Source organism: Hemitrygon akajei, chromosome 8, assembly GCF_048418815.1.
Source record: "Hemitrygon akajei chromosome 8, sHemAka1.3, whole genome shotgun sequence".
Lineage (NCBI taxonomy): Eukaryota > Metazoa > Chordata > Chondrichthyes > Myliobatiformes > Dasyatidae > Hemitrygon > Hemitrygon akajei.
This window is the reverse complement of record NC_133131.1, coordinates 178,355,137-178,377,601: the sequence shown is the minus strand read 5'-3', so window position 1 is coordinate 178,377,601 and position 22,465 is coordinate 178,355,137. Positions and strand designations below refer to the sequence as shown.

At 49.1% G+C, this 22,465-nt stretch overlaps 1 protein-coding gene across 1 annotated transcript in view; it reads left to right on the top strand.

Annotated features, from left to right (window-relative positions):
- LOC140732480 (protein FAM83H-like) overlaps positions 1-21,989 on the top strand; it is a 69,293-nt gene extending 47,304 nt beyond the window's left edge. The window contains exons 4-5 of the mRNA XM_073055193.1: positions 11,913-12,037; positions 16,569-21,989. Coding sequence (XP_072911294.1) covers positions 11,913-12,037; positions 16,569-19,212 — 2,769 coding nt within the window. The 3' untranslated portion in view covers positions 19,213-21,989. The remainder of the gene's footprint in view (positions 1-11,912; positions 12,038-16,568) is intronic.
- The last annotated feature ends 476 nt before the right edge of the window (positions 21,990-22,465 follow it).

Sequence of the window (22,465 nt, the reverse complement as noted above, 5' to 3'; positions counted from 1 at the left end):
CGGTAGAGTGTATCACTGTGGGAGGGTCTGTATATCCGGTACAGTGTGTCACTGTGGGAGGGTCTGTATATCCGGTACAGTGTATCACTGTGGGAGGGTCTGTATATTGGGTACAGTGTATCACTGTGGGAGGGTCTGTATATCAGAGGTGGTGTATCATGGTGGAACTGTTTGTTTTTTTGGTAGGGTGCATGGCAGAGCCACTGTCTGTGTATCTAGTACAGTGTATCACTGTGGGAGGGTCTGTATATCTGGTACAGTGTATCACTGTGGTAGGGACTGTATATCCAGTACAGTGTATCACTATGGTAGGGTCTGTATATCCGGTACAGTGTATCAATGTCGGAGGGTCTGTATATTGGGTACAGTGTATCACTGTGGGAGGGTCTGTATATCCGGTACAGTGTATCACTGTGGGAGGGTCTGTATATCCGGTACAGTCTATCACTGTGGGAGCGTCTGTATATCAGAGATGGTGTATCATGGTGGAACTGTTTGTTTTTTCGGTAGGGTGCATGGCGGAGCCACTGTCTGTGTATCTAGTACAGTGTATCACTGTAGTAGGGTCTGTATATTGGGTACAGTGTTTCACTGTGGGAGGGTCCGTATATTGGGTACAGTGTATCACTGTGGGAGGGTCTGTATATCAGAGGTGGTGTATCATGGTGGAACTGTTTGTTTTTTTGGTAGGGTGCATGGCAGAGCCACTGTCTGTGTATCTAGTACAGTGTATCACTGTGGGAGCGTCTGTATATCCGGTACAGTGTATCACTGTGGGAGGCTCTGTATATTGGGTGCAGTGTTTCACTGTGGGAGGTTCTGTATATTGGGTACAGTGTATCACTGTGGTAGGGTCTGTATATCCGGTACAGTGTATCACTGTGGGAGGGTCAGTATATTGGGTACAGTGTATCACTGTGGGAGGGTCTGTATATCCGGTACAGTGTATCACTATGGGAGGGTCTGTATATCATGTACAGTGTATCACTGTGGGAGGGTCTGTATATCCGGTACAGTGTATCACTGTGGGAGGGTCTGTATATTGGGTACAGTGTATCACTGTGGGAGGGTCTGTATATCAGAGGTGGTGTATCATGGTGGAACTGTTTGTTTTTTCGGTAGGGTGCATGGCAGAGCCACTGTCTGTGTATCTAGTACAGTGTATCACTATGGGAGGGTCTGTATATTGGGTACAGTGCATCACTGTGGGAGGGTCTGTATATTGGGTACAGTGTATCACTGTGGTAGGGTCTGTATATTGGGTGCAGTGTTTCACTGTGGGAGGGTCTGTATATTGGGTACAGTGCATCACTGTGGGAGGGTCTGTATATTGGGAATGTGTATCACTGTGGGATGGTCTGTATATCCGGTACAGTGTAATACTGTGGGAGGGTCTGTATATTGGGTACAGTGTATCACTGTGGTAGGGTCTGTATATCCGGTACAGTGTATCACTGTGGGAGGGTCTGTATATCAGAGGTGGTGTATCACTGTGGGAGGGTCTGTATATTGGGTACAGTGTATCACTGTGGGAGGCTCTGTATATCCGGTGCAGTGTATCACTGTGGGAGGGTCTGTATATTGGGTACAGTGTATCACTGTGGGAGGGTCTGTATATCAGAGGTGGTGTATGATGGTGGAACTGTTTGTTTTTTCGGTAGGGTGCATGGCTGATCCACTGTCTGTGTATCTAGTACAGTGTATCACTATGGGAGAGTCTGTATATTGGGTACAGTGCATCACTGTGGGAGGGTCTGTATATTGGGTACAGTGTATCACTGTGGGAGGGTCTGTATATCCGGTACAGTGTATCACTGTGGGAGTGTCTGTATATTGTGTACAGTGTAGCACTGTGGGGAGGGCCTGTATATTGGGTACAGTGTATCACTGTGGGAGGGTCTGTATATTGGGAACAGTGAATCACTGTGGGAGGGTCAGTATATCCTGTACAATGTATCACTGTGGTAGGGTCTGTATACTGGGTACAGTGTATCACTGTGGGAGGTTCTGTATATCAGAGGTGGTGTATCATGGTTGAACTGTTTGTTTTTTCGGTAGGGTGCATGGCAGAGCCACTGTCTGTGTATCTAGTACAGTGTATCACTGTAGTAGGGTCTGTATATTGGGTACAGTGTTTCACTGTGGGAGGGTCTGTATATTGGGTACAGTGTATCACTGTGGTAGGGTCTGTATATCCGGTACAGTGTATCACTATGGTAGGGTCTGTGTATCCGGTATAGTGTATCACTGTGGGAGTGTCTGTATATCAGAGGTGGTGTATCATGGTGGAACTGTTTGTTTTTTCGGTAGGGTGCATGGCAGAGCCTCTGTCTGTGTATCTAGTACAGTGTATCACTGTGGGAGGGTCTGTATATCCGGTACAGTGTATCACTGTGGTAGGGTCTGTATATTGGGTGCAGTGTTTCACTGTGGGAGGGTCTGTATATTGGGTACAGTGTATCACTGTGGGATGGTCTGTATATCCGGTACAGTGTATCACTGTGGGAGGGTCTGTATATTGGGTACAGTGTATCACTGTGGTAGGGTCTGTATATCCGGTACAGTGTATCACTGTGGGAGGGTCTGTATATCAGAGGTGGTGTATCACTGTGGGAGGGTCTGTATATTGGGTACAGTGTATCACTGTGGGAGGGTCTGTATATCCGGTACAGTGTATCACTGTGGTAGGGTCTGTATATTGGGTGCAGTGTTTCACTGTGGGAGGGTCTGTATATTGGGTACAGTGTATCACTGTGGGATGGTCTGTATATCCGGTACAGTGTATCACTGTGGGAGGGTCTGTATATTGGGTACAGTGTATCACTGTGGTAGGGTCTGTATATCCGGTACAGTGTATCACTGTGGGAGGGTCTGTATATCAGAGGTGGTGTATCACTGTGGGAGGGTCTGTATATTGGGTACAGTGTATCACTGTGGGAGGGTCTGTATATCCGGTACAGTGTATCACTATGGGAGGGTCTGTATATCATGTACAGTGTATCACTGTGGGAGGGTCTGTATATCCGGTACAGTGTATCACTGTGGGAGGGTCTGTATATTGGGTACAGTGTATCACTGTGGGAGGGTCTGTATATGAGAGGTGGTGTATCATGGTGGAACTGTTTGTTTTTTCGGTAGGGTGCATGGCAGAGCCACTGTCTGTGTATCTGGTACAGTGTATCACTGTGGGAGGGTCTGTATATTGGGTACAGTGTATCACTGTGGGAGGGTCTGTATATCAGAGGTTGTGTATAATGGTGGACCTGTTTGTTTTTTTGATAGGGTGCATGGCAGAGCCACTGTCTGTGTATCTAGTACAGTGTATCACTGTGGGAGGGTCTGTATATCCGGTACAGTGTATCACTGTGGGAGGGTCTGAATATCAGAGGTGGTGTATCATGGTGGACCTGTTTGTTTTTTTGGTAGGGTGCATGGCCGAGCCACTGTCTGTGTATCTAGTACAGTGTATCACTGTGGCAGGGTCTGTATATTGGGTACAGTATATCACTGTGGGAGGGTCTGTATATCCGGTACAGTGTATCACTGTGGGAGGGTCTGTATATTGGGTACAGTGTATCACTGTGGGAGGGTCTGTATATCCGGTACAGTGTATCACAGTGGTAGGGTCTGTATATCCGGTGCAGTGTATCACTGTGGGAGGGTCTGTATATCCGGTACAGTGTATCACTGTGGGAGGGTCTGTATATCCGGTACAGTGTATCACTGTGGGAGGGTCTGTATATCCGGTACAGTGTATCACTGTGGTAGGGTCTGTATATTGGGTATAATGTATCACTGTGGTAGGGTCTGTATATCCGGTACAGTGTATCACTGTGGGAGGGTCTGTATATCCGGTACAGTGTATCACTGTGGGAGGGTCTGTATATTGGGTACAGTGTATCACTGTGGGAGGGTCTGTATATCAGAGGTTGTGTATAATGGTGGACATGTTTGTTTTTTTGGTAGGGTGCATGGCCGAGCCACTGTCTGTGTATCTAGTACAGTGTATCACTGTGGCAGGGTCTGTATATTGGGTACAGTGTATCACTGTGGGAGGGTCTGTATATCCGGTACAGTGTATCACTGTGGGAGGGTCTGTATATTGGGTACAGTGTAATACTGTGGGAGGGTCTGTATATCCGGTACAGTGTATCACAGTGGTAGGGTCTGTATATCCGGTGCAGTGTATCACTGTGGGAGGGTCTGTATATCCGGTACAGTGTATCACTGTGGGAGGGTCTGTATATCCGGTACAGTGTATCACTGTGGGAGGGTCTGTATATCCGGTACAGTGTATCACTGTGGTAGGGTCTGTATATTGGGTATAATGTATCACTGTGGTAGGGTCTGTATATCCGGTACAGTGTATCACTGTGGGAGGGTCTGTATATCCGGTACAGTGTATCACTGTGGGAGGGTCTGTATATCCGGTACAGTGTATCACTGTGGGAGGGTCTTTATATCAGAGGTGGTGTATCACTGTGGACCTGTTTGTTTTTTCGGTAGGGTGCATGGCGGAGCCACTGTCTGTGTATCTAGTACAGTGTATCACTGTGGTAGGGTCTGTATATCCGGTACAGTGTATCACTGTGGGAGGGTCTGTATATCCGGTACAGTGTATCACTGTGGGAGGGTCTGTATATCCGGTACAGTGTATCAATGTGGGAGGGTCTGTATATTGGGTACAGTGTATCACTGTGGGAGGGTCTGTATATCCGGTACAGTCTATCACTGTGGGAGGGTCTGTATATCAGAGATGGTGTATCATGGTGGAACTGTTTGTTTTTTTGGTAGGGTGCATGGCGTAGCCACTGTCTGTGTATCTAGTACAGTGTATCACTGTGGGAGGGTCTGTATATCTGGTACAGTGTATCACTGTGGGAGTGTCTGTATATCAGAGATGGTGTATCATGGTGGAACTGTTTGTTTTTTCGGTAGGGTGCATGGCAGAGCCTCTGTCTGTGTATCTAGTACAGTGTATCACTGTGGGAGGATCTGTATATCCGGTACAGTGTATCACTGTGGTAGGGTCTGTATATTGGGTGCAGTGTTTCACTGTGGGAGGGTCTGTATATTGGGTACAGTGCATCACTGTGGGAGGGTCTGTATATTGGGTACAGTGTATCACTGTGGGATGGTCTGTATATCCGGTACAGTGTATCACTGTGGGAGGGTCTGTATATCCGGTACAGTGTATCACTGTGGTAGGGTCTGTATATCCGGTACAGTGTATCACTGTGGGAGGGTCTGTATATCCGGTACAGTGTATCACTGTGGGAGGGTCTGTATATCCGGTACAGTGTATCAATGTGGGAGGGTCTGTATATTGGGTACAGTGTATCACTGTGGGAGGGTCTGTATATCCGGTACAGTCTATCACTGTGGGAGGGTCTGTATATCAGAGATGGTGTATCATGGTGGAACTGTTTGTTTTTTTGGTAGGGTGCATGGCGTAGCCACTGTCTGTGTATCTAGTACAGTGTATCACTGTAGTAGCGTCTGTATATTGGGTACAGTGTATCACTGTGGGAGGGTCTGTATATCAGAGGTGGTGTATCATGGTGGAACTGTTTGTTTTTTTGGTAGGGTGCATGGCAGAGCCACTGTCTGTGTATCTAGTACAGTGTATCACTGTGGGAGGGTCTGTATATCTGGTACAGTGTATCACTGTGGTAGGGTCTGTATATCCTGTACAGTGTATCACTATGGTAGGGTCTGTGTATCCGGTACAGTGTATCACTGTGGGAGTGTCTGTATATCAGAGATGGTGTATCATGGTGGAACTGTTTGTTTTTTCGGTAGGGTGCATGGCAGAGCCTCTGTCTGTGTATCTAGTACAGTGTATCACTGTGGGAGGATCTGTATATCCGGTACAGTGTATCACTGTGGTAGGGTCTGTATATTGGGTGCAGTGTTTCACTGTGGGAGGGTCTGTATATTGGGTACAGTGCATCACTGTGGGAGGGTCTGTATATTGGGTACAGTGTATCACTGTGGGATGGTCTGTATATCCGGTACAGTGTATCACTGTGGGAGGGTCTGTATATCCGGTACAGTGTATCACTGTGGTAGGGTCTGTATATCCGGTACAGTGTATCACTGTGGGAGGGTCTGTATATTGGGTACAGTGTATCACTGTGGGAGGGTCTGTATATCCGGTACAGTGTATCACTGTGGGAGGGTCTGTATATTGGGTACAGTGTATCACTGTGGGAGGGTCTGTATATCAGAGGTGGTGTATCATGGTGGACCTGTTTGTTTTTTTGGTAGGGTGCATGGCAGAGCCACTGTCTGTGTATCTAGTACAGTGTATCACTGTGGGAGGGTCTGTATATCCGGTACAGTGTATCACTGTGGGAGGGTCTGTATATCAGAGGTGGTGTATCATGGTGGACCTGTTTGTTTTTTTGGTAGGGTGCATGGCCGAGCCACTGTCTGAGTATCTAGTACAGTGTATCACTGTGGCAGGGTCTGTATATTGGGTACAGTGTATCACTTGGGAGGGTCTGTATATCCGGTACAGTGTATCACTGTGGGAGGGTCTGTATATTGGGTACAGTGTATCACTGTGGGAGGGTCTGTATATCCGGTACAGTGTATCACAGTGGTAGTGTCTGTATATCCGGTACAGTGTATCACTGTGGGAGGGTCTGTATATCCGGTACAGTGTATCACTGTGGGAGGGTCTGTATATCCGGTACAGTGTATCACTGTGGTAGGATCTGTATATCGGGTATAATGTATCACTGTGGTATGGTCTGTATATTGGGTACAGTGTATCACTGTAGTAGGGTCTGTATATTGGGTACAGTGTATCACTGTGGGAGGGTCTGTATATCGGGTACAGTGTATCACTGTCAGAGGGTCTGTATATCGGGTACAGTGTATCACTGTGGGAGGGTCTGTATATCCGGTACAGTGTATCACTGTGGGAGGGTCTGTATATCCGGTACAGTGTATCACTGTGGGAGGGTCTGTATATCCGGTACAGTGTATCACTGTGGTAGGGTCTGTATATTGGGTATAATGTATCACTGTGGTAGGGTCTGTATATCCGGTACAGTGTATCACTGTGGGAGGGTCTGTATATCCGGTACAGTGTATCACTGTGGGAGGGTCTGTATATCCGGTACAGTGTATCACTGTGGGAGGGTCTTTATATCAGAGGTGGTGTATCATGGTGGACCTGTTTGTTTTTTCGGTAGGGTGCATGGCAGAGCCACTGTCTGTGTATCTAGTACAGTGTATCACTGTGGTAGGGTCTGTATATCCGGTACAGTGTATCACTGTGGGAGGGTCTGTATATCCGGTACAGTGTATCACTGTGGGAGGGTCTGTATATCCGGTACAGTGTATCAATGTGAGAGGGTCTGTATATTGGGTACAGTGTATCACTGTGGGAGGGTCTGTATATCCGGTACAGTGTATCACTGTGGGAGGGTCTGTATATCCGGTACAGTCTATCACTGTGGGAGGGTCTGTATATCAGAGATGGTGTATCATGGTGGAACTGTTTGTTTTTTCGGTAGGGTGCATGGCAGAGCCACTGTCTGTGTATCTAGTACAGTGTATCACTGTGGGAGGGTCTGTATATTGGGTACAGTGTATCACTGTGGGAGGGTCTGTATATCCGGTACAGTGTATCACTGTGGTAGGGTCTGTATATTGGGTGCAGTGTATCACTGTGGGAGGGTCTGTATATTGTGTACAGTGTATCACTGTGGGAGGGTCTGTATATTGGGTACAGTGTATCACTGTGGGAGGGTCTGTATATTGGGTACAGTGTATCACTGTGGGAGGGTCTGTATATTGGGTACAGTGTATCACTGTGGTAGGGTCTGAATATTGGGTACAGTGTATCACTGTGGGAGGGTCTGTATATTGTGTACAGTGTATCACTGTGGGAGGGTCTGTATATTGGGTACAGTGTATCACTGTGGGAGGGTCTGTATATTGGGGACAGTGTATAACTGTGGTAGGGTCTGTATATTGGGTACAGTGTATCACTGTGGGAGGGTCTGTATATCCGGTACAGTGTATCACTGTGGCAGGGTCTGTATATCGGGTACAGTGTATCACTGTGGGAGGGTCTGTATATCCGGTACAGTGTATCACTGTGGTAGGGTCTGTATATCTGGTACAGTGTATCACTGTGGTAGGGTCTGTATATCCGGTACAGTGTATCACTGTGGTAGGGTCTGTATATCCGGTACAGTGTATCACTGTGGTAGGGTCTGTATATCCGGTACAGTGTATCACTGTGGTAGGGTCTGTATATCCGGTACAGTGTATCACTGTGGTAGGGTCTGTATATCCGGTACAGTGTATCACTGTGGTAGGGTCTGTATATCTGGTACAGTGTATCACTGTGGTAGGGTCTGTATATCCGGTACAATGTATCACTATGGGAGGGTCTGTATATCCGGTACAGTGTATCACTGTGGGAGGGTCTGTATATCAGAATTGGTGTATCATGGTGGAACTGTTTGTTTTTTCGGTAGGGTGCATGGCAGAGCCACTGTCTGTGTATCTAGTACAGTGTATCACTGTGGTAGGGTCTGTATATCTGGTACAGTGTATCACTGTGGGAGGGACTGTATATCCGGTACAGTGTATCACTGTGGGAGGGTCTGTATATCAGAGGTGGTGTATCATGGTGGAACTGTTTGTTTTTTCGGTATGGTGCATGGCAGAGCCACTGTCTGTGTATCTAGTACAGTGTATCACTGTGGGAGGGTCTGTATATCCGGTACAGTGTATCACTGAGGGAGGTTCTGTATATCATGTACAGTGTATAACTGTGGGAGGGTCTGTATATTGGGTACAGTGTATCACTGTGGGAGGGTCTGTATATCCGGTACAGTGTATCACTGTGGTAGGGTCTGTATATCCGGTACAGTGTATCACTGTGGGAGGGTCTGTATATCCGATACAGTGTATCACTGTGGGAGGGTCTGTATATCCGGTACAGTGTATCACTGTGGTAGGGTCTGTATATTGGGTATAATGTATCACTGTGGTAGGGTCTGTATATCCGGTACAGTGTATCACTGTGGTAGGGTCTGTATATTGGGTACAGTGTATCACTGTGGGAGGGTCTGTATATCAGAGGTTGTGTATCATGGTGGAACTGTTTGTTTTTTCGTAGGGTGCATAGCAGAGCCACTGTCTGTGTATCTAGTACCGTGTATCACTGTGGTAGGGTCTGTATATCCGGCACAGTTGTATCACTGTGGGAGAGTCTGTATATCTGGTACAGTGTATCACTGTGGTAGGGTCTGTATATTGGGTATAATGTATCACTGTGGTAGCGTCTGTATATCCGGTACAGTGTATCACTGTGGTAGGGTCTGTATATTGGGTACAGTGTATCACTGTGGGAGGGTCTGTATATCCGGTACAGTGTATCACTGTGGTAGGGTCTGTATATTGGGTGCAGTGTATCACTGTGGGAGGGTCTGTATATTGTGTACAGTGTATCACTGTGGGAGGGTCTGTATATTGGGTACAGTGTATCACTGTGGGAGGGTCTGTATATTGGGTACAGTGTATCACTGTGGGAGGGTCTGTATATTGGGTACAGTGTATCACTGTGGTAGGGTCTGAATATTGGGTACAGTGTATCACTGTGGGAGGGTCTGTATATTGTGTACAGTGTATCACTGTGGGAGGGTCTATATATTGGGTACAGTGTATCACTGTGGGAGGGTCTGTATATTGGGTACAGTGTATAACTGTGGTAGGGTCTGTATATTGGGTACAGTGTATCACTGTGGGAGCGTCTGTATATCGGGTACAGTGTATCACTGTGGGAGGGTCTGTATATCCGGTACAGTGTATCACTGTGGTAGGGTCTGTATATCTGGTACAGTGTATCACTGTGGTAGGGTCTGTATATCCGGTACAGTGTATCACTATGGTAGGGTCTGTGTATCCGGTACAGTGTATCACTGTGGGAGGGTCTGTATATCAGATGTGGTGTATCATGGTGGAACTGTTTGTTTTTTCGGTAGGGTGCATGGCAGAGCCACTGTCTGTGTATCTAGTACAGTGTATCACTGTGGTAGGGTCTGTATATCTGGTACAGTGTATCACTGTGGGAGGGACTGTATATCCGGTTCAGTGTATCACTGTGGGAGGGTCTGTATATCAGAGGTGGTGTATCATGGTGGAACTGTTTGTTTTTTCGGTATGGTGCATGGCAGAGCCACTGTCTGTGTATCTAGTACAGTGTATCACTGTGGGAGGGTCTGTATATCCGGTACAGTGTATCACTGAGGGAGGTTCTGTATATCATGTACAGTGTATCACTGTGGGAGGGTCTGTATATTGGGTACATTGTATCACTGTGGGAGGGTCTGTATATCCGGTACAGTGTATCACTGTGGTAGGGTCTGTATATCCGGTACAGTGTATCACTGTGGGAGGGTCTGTATATCCGATACAGTGTATCACTGTGGGAGGGTCTGTATATCCGGTACAGTGTATCACTGTGGTAGGGTCTGTATATTGGGTATAATGTATCACTGTGGTAGGGTCTGTATATCCGGTACAGTGTATCACTGTGGTAGGGTCTGTATATTGGGTACAGTGTATCACTGTGGGAGGGTCTGTATATCAGAGGTGGTGTATCATGGTGGAACTGTTTGTTTTTTCGTAGGGTGCATAGCAGAGCCACTGTCTGTGTATCTAGTACCGTGTATCACTGTGGTAGGGTCTGTATATCCGGCACAGTTGTATCACTGTGGGAGGGTCTGTATATCCGGTACAGTGTATCACTGTGGTAGGGTTTGTATATTGGGTACAGTGTATCACTGTGGGAGGGTCTGTATATCGGGTACAGTGTATCACTGTGGGAGGGTCTGTATATCTGGTACAGTGTATCACTGTGGGAGGGTCTGTATATCCGGTACAGTGTATCACTGTGGTAGGGTCTGTATATCCGGTACAGTGTATCACTGTGGTAGGGTCTGTATATTGGGTATAATGTATCACTGTGGTAGGGTCTGTATATCCGGTACAGTGTATCACTGTGGTAGGGTCTGTATATCCGGTACAGTGTATCACTGTGGTAGGGTCTGTATATTGGGTACAGTGTATCACTGTGGGAGGGTCTGTATATCCGGTACAGTGTATCACTGTGGTAGGGTCTGTATATTGGGTACAGTGTATCACTGTGGGAGGGTCTGTATATTGGGTACAGTGTATCACTGTGGGAGGGTCTGTATATCTGGTACAGTGTATCACTGTGGTAGGGTCTGTATATCCAGTACAGTGTATCACTGTGGGAGGGTCTGTATATCCGGTACAGTGTATCACTGTGGTAGGGTCTGTTTATCCGGCACCGTTGTATCACTGTGGGAGGGTCTGTATATCTGGTACAGTGTATCACTGTGGGAGGGTCTGTATATTGGGTACAGTGTATCACTGTGGGAGAGTCTGTATATCTGGTACAGTGTATCACTGTGGGAGGGTCTGTATATTGGGTACAGTGTATCACTGTGGGAGGGTCTGTATATCTGGTACAGTGTATCACTGTGGGAGGGTCTGTATATTGGGTACAGTGTATCACTGTGGGAGGGTCTGTATATCTGGTACAGTGTATCACTGTGGGAGGGTCTGTATATCCGACACAGTTGTATCACTGTGGGAGTGTCTGCATATCTGATACAGTGTATCACTGTGGGAGGGTCTGTATATCAGAGGCGGTGTATCATGCTGGAACTGTTTGTTTTTTCTGTAGGGTGCATGGCGGAGCCACTGTCTGTGTATCTAGTACAGTGTATCAGGTGGGAGGGGCTGTATCTGGTCCTGTCTGCACTGTGGGTCTATCACCTGCCGGTAAGGGGGTTATTCACGGCCAGTGGGGTGTATCCTGGGCGAGCACTGGCTGATCACTCCCTCTCTTGCAGTTCCTGCGGGTGAGGACTTTGGTTGGATCTACCTACCTCTGTCGCTCCGGTATATCGTTCACTGGAAATCTGATCGAGCGCTTCCTGCTGGTCGACAGTAATGCCGTCCTCTGCGGCTCCTACAGGTCAGTGACCGAGGCTGCCCACTATTGGTTACACAGTCAGGCCGCGGTACCCCCAGACACAGGGCTTTGTGATCACCTCACTCACCCCCTTCCAGCCATCCCACCCCGTTAAGCCGTGTTCCCACCAGCGTGGGAAATCACAGTGGCCAATTAACCCACTGATTCTGTATGCCTTTTGGACATGGGAGGAAATTGGAATCTGCACACTATTATGGGGGAGACGTGCAAACACACACAGGTAGTACCTGATGTCAGGACCAAGCCTAGAGTCATAGAGTTAGTGAGCACTGCATCACAGAAACAGGCTTGTGACCCAATCAATCCATGCCAAGCCACAAATCTGTCTAGTCCCATCGACCTGCACTCAAACAGTGGCAATCCACACCCCTCCCAAATTTATCCAAATTTCTCCGCTGTTGAAATCAAACCCCGTATTTATTGTGCCCTTACTATCCTCTGAGTGAAGAGGTTTCCCCCTCATGTTCCCCTTAAACTTTTCACCTTTCACCCTTAACCCATGACCTCCAGTTGAGGAAAAACTTTTTCACCCAGAGAGTGGTGGATATGTGGAATGCTCTACCCCAGAAGGCAATGGAGGCCAATTCTCTGGATGCTTTCAAAAGAGAGTTAGATAGAGCTCTTATAGATAGCGGGGTCAAGGGATATTGGGAGAAAGCAGGAACGGGGAACTGATTGTGGATAATCAGCCATGATCACAGAGAATGGTGGTGCTGGCTCGAAGGGCCGAATGGCCTACTGCTGCACCTATTGTCTATTGTCTCGTTGTCATCTCATACACCCCCAGCGGAAACAGCCTGCTTTCATTTAGCCCATCTGTTGTTGTTGACTGCTCCCGAGTCGTCGTCGACTCTTGGCAACTCCATGCATAGTGTGGGTGCCCAGATAGGGAGGGATTTTGTGGCAAGATACGGAAGTAGATTGCCAGGCCTTTCTCCTCAGATACTGCTGCTGCCCAAGCTGGATCTGAATTCAAGACAATCTGCCTCAAAGTCCATTGCTGATGCCATTATACCACTGGCTAGGCCTTACCCTATCAATACCCTTCATAACTTTGTATTCCTCTATCAAGTCTCCCCTCAATCTTCTATGCCCTTTGGAATAAAGTCCTAGCCGATTCAATCTTTCCTTATAACTCAGGTCCTCCAGTCCTGGCAACATTCTTGTGCATTTTCTCTGTACTCTTTCAACCTCGTTTACATCTTTCCTTTGGGTAGGTGACCAAAACAGCACACAATTCTCCAAATTAGGCCTCACCAATGTCTTATACAACTTCAGCATAACATCCCATCTCCTGAACTCCATACATTGCTTTATGAAGGCCAATGTGTCTGAAGCTTTCTATATGACTCTATCTCCCTGTGATGTCACCCGACAGTCTGCAGGATTTTGAGGAATTATGGACCTGTATTCCCAGATCTCTCTGTTCTACCACAGTCCTCAGTGCCCTACTGCTGGTTAGTCCTCGCAAAATGCATCACCTCGCAATTGTCGGCATTAAATTCCCTCTGCAATCCTTCATCCCATTTTTGCAGCTGGTCCAGATCGTTCTGCAAGCTTTGATAATTTTTCTTGCTGTTCACTACACCCCTCATCTTGATGTCATCCACAGTTTTGTTGATCTAGTTAACCATATCATCATCCAGATCATTGATATAGATGATAAAAACAACAAAGGACCCAGCATCGATCCCTGTGATACACTACTAGTCAAAGGCCTTCAGTCAGAGAGGCAACCATCCACTTTCTCCCACAAAGCTATTACCTAGTCCAATCTACTACCTCATCCTGAATGCCAAGCGACTGAGCCGTCTTGACCAGCTTCTCACGCATCAGTGTTGGGAAGTGAATGGTCACGTCCTTTGGTAGAAGAAATAAAAGGGTAAACTATATCCTAAATGGAGAGAAAATACAAAAAAATGGAGGCGCAAAGGGACTTAGGAGTCCTTGTGCAGGATTCCCTAAAGGTTAATTGACAGGTTAAGTCTGGGGTGAGGAAGGCAAATGCAATGTTAACATTCATTTCAAGAGGACCAGAATATAAAAGCAAGGATGTAATGTTGAGATTTTATAAAGCACTGGTGAGGCCTCACTTGGAGTATTGTGAACAGTTTGGGGCCCCTTATCTTAGAAAGGATGTGCTGAAACTGGAGAGGGTTCAAAGGAGGTTCATGAAAATAATTCCAGGATTGAATGGCTTGTCATACAACGAATGTTTCATGGCTCTGGGCCTGTATTCATTGGAATTCAGAAGAATGAGGAGTGACCATGTTAAAACCTATCAAATGGTGAAAGGCCTTGATAGAGTGGATGTGGGAGAGTCTAGGACCAGAGGGCACAGCCTCTGAATAGAGGAGTGTCCTTTTCGAATGGAGATAAAGAAGAAGTTCTTTAGTCAGAGTTGTGAATCTGTGAAATTCGTTTCCACAGGTGGCTATGGAGGCCAAGTTTTTATGTATGTTTCAGGCAGAGGTTGATAGATTCTCGATGGGTCACGGCATGAAGGGATACGGGGAGAAGGCTGAGAGGAGAATTGGATCAGGCATGATGAAATTTGAGGAGCAGACACGATGGGCCAAATGGCCTGATACTGCTCCTATATCTTATGCTCTTATGATCTTCACCTTGTCTGTTGGAATACCCTTGTGCCTTCTTATAGCCTTTCTGATTTCTTTTTGTAGGTGTTCTCTTGCATTTCTTGTACTCCTCAAGCACCTCATTTGTTTCTACCCGCCTGTCCCTGCTATGCACCTCCTTCTTTTTCTTAATCAGCGCCTCAATATCTCTCGGAAACCTAGGTTCCATTAACTTGTTATCCCTGTCTTTTATTTTGACCCGAACATACAGACTCTGTGCATGCAAAATTTCACTTCTGAAGGCCGCTTACTTTCCAAGTACACCTGTGCCAGGAAACAGCTTGTCCCAGTCCACATCTGTCAAATCCTTTCTGAGACCATTAAAATTGGCCTTTCTCCAGTTTAGAATCTCAACTCCTGGACCACACCCATCCTTTTTCATAATTACCTAAATACTCATGGCATTATGATCACTGGATGCAAAGTGTTCCCCAACACAAACTCTGCCACCTGCCCTGTCTCGTTCCCTTTTCAGAGATATAATATCACTCTCTCTAGTTGGAACTTCCGTGTACTGATTAAGAAAACTTTTCTAACCACATTTGACAAACTCTTTCCCGTTCAACCCTTTTACAGTGTGGGAGTCCCTGTCAATATGTGGGAAATTAAAATCACCGACTGTCACAATCTTGTGTTCTTTTCAACAGTTACAATCTTTCTACAAATTTGTTCCTCAACATCCAGCAGACCGTCGGGTGGTTTATAATATAACATAATGCCATTACTGAGGTCAATAGGCAGGACAGTAGAGGAATAGGCTTCCTAGTCCACAATATCTGCACTGAGCATGATGTCAAATCCAAATCGATCCCTTCTGCCTGCATATCCCTCCATTTCCTGCATATTCATGTGCCAGTCTAACTGATCACTGGCGCCACACACACCCACAATCACTGACGCCATCGGTAACCGCAGTAACTGACGCCGCCCGGGCCCGTGCCCTCGTCCTCACCCACAATCACTGACGCCATCGGTAACCTCAGTCACTGACGCCACCCGTACCCGGGCCCGCGCCCTCGTCCTCACCCACAATCACTGACGCCATCGGTAACCGCAGTAACTGACGCCGCCCGGGCCCGTGCCCTCGTCCTCACCCACAATCACTGACGCCATCGGTAACCTCAGTCATTGATGCCACCCGTACCCGGGCCCGCGCCCTCGTCCTCACCCACAATCACTGACGCCATCGGTAACCACAGTCACTGACGCCGCCCGGGCCCGTGCCCTCGTCCTCACCCACAATCACTGACGCCATCGGTAACCGCAGTCACTGACGCCGTCCGTACCCGGGCCCGTGCCCTCGTCCTCACCCACAATCACTGACGCTGCCCGCGCCCTCGTCCTCACCCACAATCACTGACGCCATCGGTAACCACAGTCACTGACGCCACCCGTACCCGGGCCCGTGCCCTCGTCCTCACCCACTATCACTGACGCCATCGGTAACCACAGTCCCTGACGCCACCCGTACCCGGGCCCGTGCCCTCGTCCTCACCCGGGCCCGCGCCCTCATCCTCACCCACAATCACTGACGCCATCGGTAACCACAGTCACTGACGCCACCCATACCCGGGCCCGTGCCCTCGTCCTCACCCACAATCACTGACGCCATCGGTAACCGCAGTCACTGACGCCACCCGTACCCGGGCCCGTGCCCTCGTCCTCACCCACAATCACTGACGCCATCGGTAACCGCAGTCACTGACGCCACCCGTACCCGGGCCCGTGCCCTCGTCCTCACCCACAATCACTGACGCCATCGGTAACCGCAGTCACTGACGCCACCCGTACCCGGGCCCGCGCCCTCGTTCTCACCCACAATCACTGGCGCTGCCAGCGCCCTCACTAATTCTGCCTGTAATGATTTCATCCTACAGTTTCATGTGGTCCTTTGAGAAGATTCACCGGAGTATCGTGCAGCGGTTTCAAGGAGAGCTGGTGGCCATTTTTGACGAGGAGTTCCGGATTCTGTATGCCCAGTCACGCCCTCTTCTCGGATTGGAGTACCCAGAGCCAGCCATGGAGAACTACTACAGTGTGGCCCGGTTCCAGCATGGTGGTAGAGCCCAGCCTAAACCAGGCCACATCCATCGTCAACAGGAGGACATTCTCTCCCAGCATTCCAGCCACTCCTGGGCAGAGTCTGACCTCGACGCCGACCGCCTGGCCCTTATGTTCAGGCAGGATGGTGAGGAGAGGCGATTCACGGAGGGGGTGGGCATCAGAGGCTATGCCCAGCAGCTCTCCCACTTTCAGCAGGACCACACTTCCAGCGCCATGCTCAGGGCCAAGCGGATAGAGATGAGCTCATTTAAGCGGAGAAGCTACGCCGAGGGCACTGGGGATTGTTACGGTGCCAGTGGGTATCGGTACGGCCGCATTGCCCAGCACTACGACGAGCTGGACGTCAGGTCAGAACATCTGTTTCGGGAGAAGCCGTTCCCCCTGGAGCCCGGTCTGATGAGAGAGAGGTTTAACTCTTTCAATGCCAAGCTCTGTGTACTCGACCGCTTAAGGCAGAGCCGCGAGGACTTGCATCTGTCCGACGACCACCTGCACCACATGCGGCATGGGTACCAGCAGAGAAACTTTGAGGAGGCCTTCCTGTCTGGCTACCCGCTGCAGCCTCCACTGGTGAGCTACGAGCACTCCAATTCCTCCAAGGATGTTCGGCACGGCTCCGAGCTGGATCTGGAGAGCGAAGGGAGGCTGGGTCTCAAGGCCCTGAAGCGGCCCAACATTGGCCAGTCCTACTCCTGCCAGAAGTCTCCCACACAGAAGCAGGTGCTGGACCCACGGAGCCTCTTCCAGGAGTCAGGCCTGGGACGCAAGTCCGAGGACCAGCCCACCAAGCTAGGGCTGAGGAAGTGGAGGCTGGGCTCCTACCTCAGCGATCACCCAGGGGTGCCAGAGGAGGACACGTCAGCTGCCGGTGAGGTGCCTGCCGGCTCTGGGAAGGAAGGGGATCCCTGTGAGAGCACCCTGATTCGGGACCTGCCACAGTTCACCAGTTATAAGCGTTTTGACCTGTACAGCAGGCTGCAGAAGGTGGACTCGTCCGAGGACCTGTCCTCGGACCAGGGTAATGGCGAGCAGATTAGTAAGCTTGCAAAGCATGCCTCTCTGCGCAGTAAGCTGAACCCCCTGCAACAGAGGGGCTCCAGGCTGAGATCATCCCTCATCTTCAACTCCACAAAGCTCGAACAGCACGTTGGCCAGAAGGGACGCAGGGTGCTGAGCGTCCGGGAGCAGCTCCAGACAGGCGAGGTGAAGGAATCCAAGGAGCAGGAACAGCCCGGGGCCACGGAGGCTGAAGGGACAGGTATCACGGACCACCGGCTGGCGGCTGGCCGTACCGTGCCTGACGAGACGGCCGCACCCTCGCGTCCAGAACCCGGTGCACTGCCCTTGCCTAACCCAGAGCCCGAGCGGGAGCCAGCACAGCAGCAGGAAGTCAGTCCGAAGCCCCGTCAGAAGCTGTTGAAGTTAGACCTCCAGCTCAGCCAGAAGGTCCAAGTTGCCCTCAACAAGATGACGCAGCGCTCGATCACCCCCAAAACCGCGGGACCGCCGCAACCTGACAAACATCTGGAGCCTCCTGTGGAAACGCCTCCGGTTCTGCAGCCGTGTCCTGACCCGGCTTTGAAGCCCGGTGTCCAACCCTCGGAGCTGGATACTACACCCCCTCCCCCTCCCCCTCCCCCTGCGGAGGGTACCAGCACCGGCGGCCCAGCCAAGGTGAAGCTGCACTCTCATGCAGTATGCCTGAATACAGTGGAGAACGGCGAAGAGGCAGGAGGGGCAGCGTCTGATTCCCAAACCACACCCAAGGCATCTCCCGAAGAGCAGAGGCTTCCCCACCACCCTGGAGACAGAAAGACGAAAGTATCGCCCATTAGCCCAGGACAGGGACCGTCTGCTGTCGCCTCCACCGAGAGTGAGAAGGGTCCTGAGAAAACTCCAATGAGTAACCACGACGAGGCCGTGGAGAGAGAGGAGAAGCCACAGCGATCTCCCATCCACCCCGTCCCAGCCAAGGCCACTTCAACATCCCAGGGCGGACGGTACTCAAACACCACATCCAACATCATCTACAGCAGCAACCTCCGCGATGACACCAAGGTCATTTTGGAGCAGATCTCGGCCAACAGCCAGAAGAACCGAGCTGAGAACGCCAAGGCGCAGCTCGCCCCGGCCAATGAGGCCGACGACTTGAAAGCTACGGCCGACGCGGAGAAAACAGATGCCGGAAAGAAGCTGGGCTTCAACAGTCTGATGACACACAAAGGGAGTGTGCCAAACCCTCTGGATCACACAGACCCTCTGATAAAGAAGATGGACAGCTTCCGAAAGGAGAGACGGGTGTACAGCCGATTTGAGGTCTTCTACAAGAGAGATGAGCCTCCGCAAACCGAGGGGGACCCTTTGGGCCAGCAAGACTCCAAGGGTGTGGACGGAGCCGACAAGAAGAAGACGACCAAATTCATTCCCAGGTTCCTGGGGACGCTTCGAAAGTTCTAATGCTCTTCCATCCCACCTCTAAAGCACTGAGGATTTGTCTTGAGCTGCAGACTGCTGAGTTTGACTTTCACTGGACGGTTCCAGCAACTGGGATACAGATGACCAAGCTAAAGCTGCTTTATGTCCAGGAGCATGGTCTGCGGGGCTCTTGGTGTTTGTCGTGCAGTCTCTGGAGAACCAAGCCAGCTGGGGGAAGCTCCCACATGACTGGTCACTGTTTACAGCAGATGAAATCCCTAGCCATTTATCGGGCAGTCTGTGGCAGACTGGCAGTGGGCAAGGGAGAGGGTTTACGACGCAGGGTGCCACTGCACTGACACAACTTCACAGTGGTGAGAGAACAAAGATTAGGTAGAAGAAGCAGAGGATGTGAATGATGACTGCTCACTGCCTTTGGGACGATGACACTCATGCAGGAGTTGGTTTACGGAGGAAGGGGGTGTTGCTTTGCCCCACCTTTTACCTGTGTCCATTTTTATTCAAATTGCTTTGTGATGTCTATGCTGCAGATTGCGAGCTCAGCGGCCGATTGTATGATAGCCACGTGTTTTATTTTCTACATTGAAGTCTGTGTGAAGAGGGAAGGGTGTGCTTGGAACTCCCGAACCCAGAGTCTAAGTGCCACCTCTCCAGTTTTGGATAAGGCCCCCATATACACTGAGGAGGTCAGCTCTGCTCAGCTTAAACCTTACCGTACAACCTGGAACAGCACACCAGAGCAGCAGCCCCTTTGGCCCACCGTCTCTGCGATGCTAAATTTAACTGTACACCTGCCTGATCGTGGTTCATAGCTCTCCATTCCCTGCCTGTTTGCCAGCTGTAGTTTGTCCAGGCAGCAACCCCTCTGCACCTCTCCAAAACCTTCATGTCCTTCCTGCGATTGGGTGACCAGAACTGCACACAATACTCCAAGTGTGGCTTAAACCAAAATGTCATAAAACTGAAAAATTATTTCCTGATTTTTATAACCAGTGCTCCAACCGCTGGAGATAAGCGTGTTTACCAGCCTTTCAGGCAGGAGGCTACGATGGTAAGGTCATGGGACCTGGGAGTCATGGGACTTGGCTCATCAAGTTGTTCTGCCGTTTGATTGCAGCTGATTTATGTACCCTCTCAGTCCCATTCTCCTGCTTTCTCCTTGTAATGTTTGAGACCCTGATTATTCAAAAACCTATAAACCACTGCTTTAAATATACCCAATGACTTGGCCTTCACAGCCATCTGAGGCAATGAGTTCCACAGATTCACCGCCCTCTGGTTGAAGAAGTTCCTCCTCATCTCTGTTCTAAAGGGACGTCCCTCTATTCTGAGTCTGTGCTGTCTGGTCCTAGACTCCCTCATAGGAAACATCCTCTCCACGTTTACTCTACACATTCCAATATTGGTTGAGTTTTAATGAGATTCTTCCCTCCCCCCCACTGCCCATTTTTGTAAACTTAGCGAGTACAGGCCCAGAGCCATCAAAATGCCTCTCGTGCACGGACCATTTCATTCCCAGAATGATAGAGGAAGGCATTTAGCTACAAACAGAGAAAATTCTGGAAACACTCAACGTGTCAGGCAGTATCTGTGCAAGTGGAGTCACAGACAAGTCAAACAGAGAAAGGGCTTTCAGACCACTGTGCATACGCCAGCCTTTGTGTACATCTTCACTAATCACAGTTCTCCACATTAGAGCCACTTCATTCCATTCCTTGTATATTTGTCTGTCTAAATGCTTCAAATGTAGTGACAATCAGATTCCACTGCCTTCCCTGACAGCGAGTTCCAGATTCCCCAGTGTAACGGGGAGAAGGGTTTGACAGATCCCCCAGTGTAACAAAGATCAGGGATTGACAGATTCCCCAGTGTAACAGGGAGCAGGGTTTGACAGATTCCCCAGTGTAACAGGCAGCAGGGTTTGACAGATTCCCCAGTGTAACAGGGAGCAGGGTTTGACAGATTCCCCAGTGTAACAGAGATCAGGGTTTGACAGATTCCCCAGTATAACGGGGAGCATGGTTTGACAGATCCCCCAGTGTAACAGAGATCAGGGTTTGACAGATTCCCCAGTGTAACAGGGAGCAGGGTTTGACAGATTCCCCAGTGTAACAGAGATCAGGGTTTGACAGATCCCCCAGTGTAACAGAGATCAGGGTTTGACAGATTCCCCAGTGTAACAGAGATCAGGGTTTGACAGATCCCCAGTGTAACAGCCAGCAGGGTTTGACAGATTCCCCAGTGTAACGGGGAGCAGGGTTTGACAGATCCCCCAGTGTAACAGAGATCAGGGTTTGACAGATTCCCCAGTGTAACAGCCAGCAGGGTTTGACAGATTCCCCAGTGTAACGGGGAGCAGGGTTTGACAGATCCCCCAGTGTAACAGAGATCAGGGTTTGACAGATTCCCCAGTGTAACAGCCAGCAGGGTTTGACAGATTCCCCAGTGTAACAGCCAGCAGGGTTTGACAGATTCCCCAGTGTAACAGGGAGCAGGGTTTGACAGATTCTGCAGTTTAACTGCAGAAGTGTGTGAACTGCTGATATTTTCAGGTATTTATAAATGCTTCTTGTTATATGAAAATGTTATCCATTGTTGCATCATGAAATTGTGTTTTTACGGTGTATATATAAGCTGTAATTAATGCTAACTCACCTCTCTGAAGAATTAGTGCATTGTTCCCTGAATTTTTTTATGACTGATTTTAGAATCAAGATATTTCAGCCTTTTCTTTACTAATATTCAGATGTTTATTTTGGGCTCTGTAAAGTGTTGGGTAATAAACAAAAGGCTTTTTACATCCTGGTGTTCTCTTTGAGAATTAGACACAAGACGGTAAGACAAAGGAGTAGAATTGGGTGATTCAGCCATTCCATCACAGCTGATTTATTATCCCTCTCAGCTCCATTCTCCTGCCTTCTCCCTGTAACCTTTGATGTCCCAGCTAAACAAGAACTTACCATCCTGTGCTTTAAATATACCCGATGGGTTGGCCTCCAGGTGTCTGTGGCAATGAATTCCACAGATTCGCCACCCTCTGGCTGAAGAAATTCCATCATCATCTCTATTCTAAAGGTGTGTCCTTGTATCGTGACACTGTGCCCTCTGGTCCTGCATTCTTCCCTAAGAAGCCCTCTCCACGTCCATTCTAATCCAGTGTAAAACTTGTACTGTCAGTGCAGGGAGTGCAATCGAATGGAGGGCCCTAGTTGTAAAGTGCATAGCTCATTGAAAACAGCATCGCAGGTTCAAACGGGGAATGGGGGCATAGATT